The sequence below is a fragment of the Medicago truncatula genome, chromosome 3 (assembly GCF_003473485.1).
Source record: "Medicago truncatula cultivar Jemalong A17 chromosome 3, MtrunA17r5.0-ANR, whole genome shotgun sequence".
NCBI lineage: Eukaryota > Viridiplantae > Streptophyta > Magnoliopsida > Fabales > Fabaceae > Medicago > Medicago truncatula.
In genome coordinates, this window is record NC_053044.1 from 35,353,736 (window position 1) to 35,359,735 (window position 6,000).

At 31.8% G+C, this 6,000-nt stretch overlaps 1 protein-coding gene across 1 annotated transcript; it reads left to right on the top strand.

The window, feature by feature from the left end:
- Positions 1 to 2,950: 2,950 nt before the first annotated feature.
- Positions 2,951 to 5,050, top strand: LOC11411370 (transcription factor bHLH51). Its single transcript, XM_003600879.4, has 2 exons — positions 2,951 to 3,436; positions 4,260 to 5,050. Exons 1-2 carry the CDS (start codon positions 3,125 to 3,127, stop codon positions 4,734 to 4,736), a joined length of 789 nt encoding a protein of 262 aa, XP_003600927.2. The 5' UTR covers positions 2,951 to 3,124; the 3' UTR covers positions 4,737 to 5,050.
- The last annotated feature ends 950 nt before the right edge of the window (positions 5,051 to 6,000 follow it).

Consider the following 6,000-nt stretch of genomic DNA (forward strand, 5'->3'; position numbering starts at 1 on the left):
AGTGCTTTCATCAGACTAGAAGCCAACGTTGACGAGTCTGTCTTCACAAAATATGTGATTGTAGCACTTTCATAGTACCTCCCTTCTTTTTTGATGTTGAAGATCGTACAATAATGCAACCACAGAGCATACTAAGAATTCTTATCCTTGGATTGAACCAAAAGATATGATACCAACTTTTGGAAAAAACCTTTATAAAAAATAATAATAAAGGAATGCAATCACAACACATAAACACAATATAGAAACTCTAAAACAAGTGAAAAAACCACGACCGTTGTCTACTGACAAGATGACAGCTAAAGAATACAACTTTATGTACAAAATTACAACACATAGATTACTCTAAAACACTCACCAACCCCCAGTACATCAACACCCTCCAAAGGAAATATTAAATACATCTTAAAACATTCTAAGACAAGAGTATAAGACAAGGAAAAAAAAAAAAAAAGTTTAAATGCAAGAGTGTTTTCAACCAGTACATTTTGCAAGCAAAAACTATAACTCATATATAGTTTGGTCTCCCCTTTCTTTACAATTAATTCTAAACAATGTGAGATTTTTTTCAACATGTATATTTTCAATCAACACATATAACTTCAATATATGTTTATACCGATTACTATCCCTAATATATGTACATGACATCTAAATTTAAATTTATTGGCTTTGAGCAACAACATAAGCGAAATTGAACACCTCATCTTAACCTAAAACATTAATACATTATGTATATAAATAAACTTATTTATATATTATTCAACGTTCAACTTTTCTTCAAATTTATCAATATCATACTTCTAACTCACAATTGACATATCGATCTTTCCAAAATTGCAAGTGACTTTTATTGTAATAAGAGAGATGCACAATCTTGCAGGGTAGCAGCATTAATTCCAATCTGACATTTTAAAGGACAGGAAGCAAGTTGGATCTCATTGTTGATAGGTACCTTATGATTGTAATTTGTGAGGCACAAAACATATTGGCCGTATTAATTCATTTAAAATCTATTGAAACAAAACAAACTTTCGGTTCGACTATCCCTTTCTATCTACATTTAATTCAATTATCGTCCTTCATTCTTAACGTGTACTAATTAATTACGCTTTATTGAAGCATATGTTAAGAATCCATCAACCTATCTATAAATCATTTTCTCATTCACTTCACTTTTTTGTCTTCTTCTTCTTCTCCAACCTTAGCTCATTCCTGTCCAAACAAAAAACTTAGCTACTTAAATTAATATAACAATATAACACCATTGTGCTTTCTTTGGTCGTTGGTTGGTTGGTTTACCACATTTTTATCGTGACACACACACTTACCGACGTTGTATTTTTGTGCACAACATAAGATCTAGTGTAGATATGTTATAAGATTATTATGGGACCCAAAACATAGAAAAATAAGGATAAAAAAAATACCGGATCATAAGAAACCACACAATTTGTTGATAGATAAGAAGTCATGTCACACCTCAAGGTGCACTCGTTAATTTGTTTTGTTATTTATTTATTTATGAGTTGCAATTGTAAGTGAATATTGGACCCTACATATATTGTAATTGAGGCTTTTTTGTTTTCTAGCTTGTGCTGTAGACAGACCAAGCAAAGAGACATCAAAGAGTACTAAAATTGAACTCTTTTATTACTGAGTCCTTATACTTTGAACTTCTCACTTTTCTATCAAAGATACATGAAGCAAAACAAACCTTGTCTTGGAAGTATGTGCATTGTGCACTTTGACTAGTCCAATAGATAGGTAAAAAGGACCTACTTTGTGTCTTCAACTTAAAGGGTAATTTGTTTACTAATAATGTAAATGTAATATCTTGTGTTTGTAAAATTTTCATGAGTAAATCTAGGGGATTCTCTCTCTTTTTTCACTTTATGATAACCTTTTTTTCTCATTTAGTGATCATGGCAGAGACTAAAACTTGAGTTGGAATAATTGTATAGGTCCATAAGTGAAAGATTGATTCTACCTAATTGATATGATTCAATATGGAAGATCTTAAAGTATCTTCAATGGATGGATGGGATCCACCACCACAAGCCTACCACTTTCAAGTAACCTTTGGTGCTTACCTTTTTTAACTTTATCAATTAATTAACTAATCTAATCATATCATATATATTAAAATTAAAAAGGTAATGAAAGTTGGATTTTTTTTGTATAATGGTTGTAAACTCGAAGAAAATACAAGGTTGGAGTTTCCCTTTCACAGATATTTTATATGAAAAGTATAAATTGTTGTCTATGTGATACAGGTTAAGTAAAATAGTAGCACTGTTGAGGCAAGAGCCAAGAGATAACATTAGTTACTACATCATCATCTTCCACTACACTACATAAGCTAAATGCTAGGCCAAGTGATTCTAAAAGTTTAAACTAGTACTTCTTTAGTCTATTTATATATACTATCTTATTTCTTTGGAACCTACCCACGTTTACGATTCATCATTTGAAGCGTGATCTGAATGATTCGACAACTATGATCTAATAGATATTGAATAACTACGATATTATTTTAAAATTTAGATTAAGTTTTACTAAAGAGACGCGAAGATAGGGACGAAGAGAGCAGCGTTAGTTCATTTTTCTCGTCCCTTACTCCTCTTATGCGTCTATCAGCCATACTCAACAAAATCTTATTAGTTTGATAATAAAAAAATATGTAAAAAAAAAAGATCAATAGTTTTTTTTTTTGCAGTGCTCAATAGTTTAATTCAATGAAATAGTTTAGAAATTAAACTATTAAAGATTAATCCAACAATTGAGATTGAGTTGAACCACATAAAAATAATCATGTCCGTACACTCTAAGTTAGCCACCTCATTCTTGTTCTTTTGCTCTTTATTTCCTCTCCTATAAAAGTCCAATTAAGTTCGTTAAATTTATTAAATGGAAAAATAAAAATGTCTCCATGAATTGACAGAAAGATAAGGCCAAAATTGATTTTCATTTTGACTAATCAAAGGTAATTGCTTATCACTCACCAATCACCATCAAGATAAGAAGAAGGTCACTCATTATTATCAATGCATAGTGCAACAAACAGTAACATTGGATAGAGATAATAAAAACCTCATTGAAGAAAGTTTAGAAGAATAATTGGATGAGTATGGAAAACTACAATGATTCTTCTGAGTGGCAGCATTTGAGCACAAACTGGTCTCAATACAGTAATGATCATTCACAATTTCCTGTGACTGTACCTACACAGATATTACCTCATAATATCTCTGACTCTTCTTCTGGTTCTTTTCAATATAGTGAATTTCAGTCATGGAATTTACCTATTGAAGGTAGTGTTGAAGATAGAGCAGCAAGTGCTTCCAAGAGTCATAGTCAAGCAGAGAAAAGACGTAGAGACAGGATTAATACACAGCTTGCTAATCTTAGAAAACTTATTCCCAAGTCTGATAAGGTAAACTTATTCATGTTTGTCACATTTAATTTAATTATATAGTATAGTATTAGTGTATTACTATTTGAAGCTTAGAGTTTGTTACATATTTCATGCAAGTGATAAGATGTTGCATTCATTCAATTCAGGCTTTGAAGAATAAGTGTGCTATTGTGATTTTGACAAAAGCTATCTTTTGAAACTTCCATAAAATTTTGTTGCCACCGTAATTTTATCAAAGTCATTATAATTCAAAGCATGTACTTGGTTGTAATTTCAATTGTACTATTGAGTATGAACAATTTGGGATCTATTTCTTATTGTATGTTTGAATTGATGGTGAATTCAACAAAATCACAAAGACACTATGATTTTGTGACACTCAAATTTTCTAAAATCACGGTGGCTCTCCGGCAATTTTACTCAATCCAAACATGCATCAGGAATTGATTTCCACTTCCCCTCTTGGAGAAAATATAGGATGAAACTTACATTATACACACAACATCAAAAAAATTAAAAACCGTCTCCTACTATGCCGGTGTGGAATAAAATATTTGATAACTCTACCTATGTAGCACTGATGCTTCATATTAAAGATGTGTCCACATACTAATACGATACTGACACATATGATTGCATTTAATCACATCCATTTTCTCAAATTATTTTCAGTGTGTACATGTTTTGTGTGCAGCGTCCGTGTCTGTCTCAATAATTACGAATTTACTACTCCATTAGTCGTATTTGATTACAATTTTCTGCAATATTAAGGATCCCGACAGAACTGCAACGCAACTTCGATTGAATCCCTTGCATAACATAATCATTTATGTACTTGCAGATGGACAAAGCAGCATTACTAGGGAGTGTGATAGATCAAGTCAAAGATCTAAAGCGAAAAGCAATGGATGTTAGCAGAGTCATTACAGTTCCAACTGAAATTGATGAAGTATCAATAGACTATAACCATGTTGTTGAAGATGAAACCAACACTAACAAAGTGAACAAATTCAAAGACAACATCATCATCAAAGCTTCTGTTTGTTGCGACGATCGACCAGAATTGTTCTCTGAACTAATCCAAGTCCTCAAAAGTTTAAGACTTACAACAGTTAAAGCTGATATAGCAAGTGTTGGTGGCAGAATCAAAAGTATATTGGTGCTTTGTTCTAAGGACAGTGAAGAAAATGTTTGCATTAATACTCTCAAACAGTCCCTTAAATCAGCAGTGACCAAAATTGCTTCATCATCAATGGTATCTAATTGTCCTACAAGAAGTAAGAGGCAGAGATTCTTTTTGCCTTCTCATTTTGTATAGTAATTTGATTGATGCAAAAATGTTATTATCTATTCACTCCTTTTTTTTTTTTTTAATTAGGAGGGTCATTTATTTTTGTGGGGGCAATTATTTGCTTCATTTTTCAATATTTATTTATTGTATACCTCTAAGATATATAGTTTGTCCATTAGGGAGATGAAATATTGATTTTGTACCACCAATTAAGGTAAAAGCAAAGTTAAAGTGGGAAATTGAAAGCTAGGCAAAGCATATGCATAAAGTAAAGTAATCAGGTGTGTGATTAATTGCTGCTTCCAAATGGAAAAAGTACAGACTTTGATTTTATATCTTAATCGACTGCTGGATTTTTTCTTCTGGTAATAAATTTTTTTGGTCAGTTGGGTTTTGGAGGATTACAAAAGTCAGAAAAGTTTAGGTGCACTAGTTTTCAATTTTAGCATAACAACTAATATACTAACATTAGTTTTTAAAAAAGTATTAAAACTATCAAAGTAAATGAAAAAAAAAAACTTGGATAACATCCACCAACGTCACATAGATGACAGAATTCGAACTCATTGTTATTTGAGCATAATTTTTATCAATTGGATCAACATACATTAATAATCAACTATATAGTTATTGGATAAGCAAAGCAATGACTAAAATATTAAAGAGATATCTAATGATATTTAATTGAGTAAACAACTGCTTTAGTCTATGAAAGTTTTGTGAGTAGATCATCATATTAGTAACCGGTATGTCTACACTCAAAACTTTAAGATATTATGTTTGTGGCTTCTTTCACTTTTATGTTGCTCAATATCTAATTTTTTTCATCCAATGCGAGATTTATAACTTACACATCTCATATCAACATTTTCTCCCTCAAGTGCAAGGCTCTATGCATCCTTGATCCAACACCATTTAACCACTCCTTTTCTCCTTGATCCTCACCAAGTCGAACCAAGCTCTGATATCACTGTTGATACTTTTGAGGGAGCCCACAACACTGAGGTGAATCATCACCTCAAAGTAAGACCAGTCACACAAGTGAGTTTGACCAAACACATCTTCACTCAAAATCTTAAGACAAATGGTATACAAGTTCTCTCACTTATTTGTTGATCAACATTTACTTTCGCATCCAATGTGAGACTTCTAACTCACACTTGACACATCAATATTCTCACCCTTAAAATGGTTAAGTCTTCACGTCTTTGATCAAACACTATGAACCACTCCCGCCCCTTGACTCCTACCAAGTCAAACTAGACTTTGATACCACTGTTGGAACTTTTAT

Bases quoted from the DNA above. Each gene is read 5' to 3' on its own strand.
- LOC11411370 (XM_003600879.4), top strand. From the start codon at position 3,125: ATGAGTATGGAAAACTACAATGATTCTTCTGAGTGGCAGCATTTGAGC. The intron at 3,437-4,259 runs GTAAACTTATTC...ATGTACTTGCAG, and splicing joins TTATTCCCAAGTCTGATAAG to ATGGACAAAGCAGCATTACT.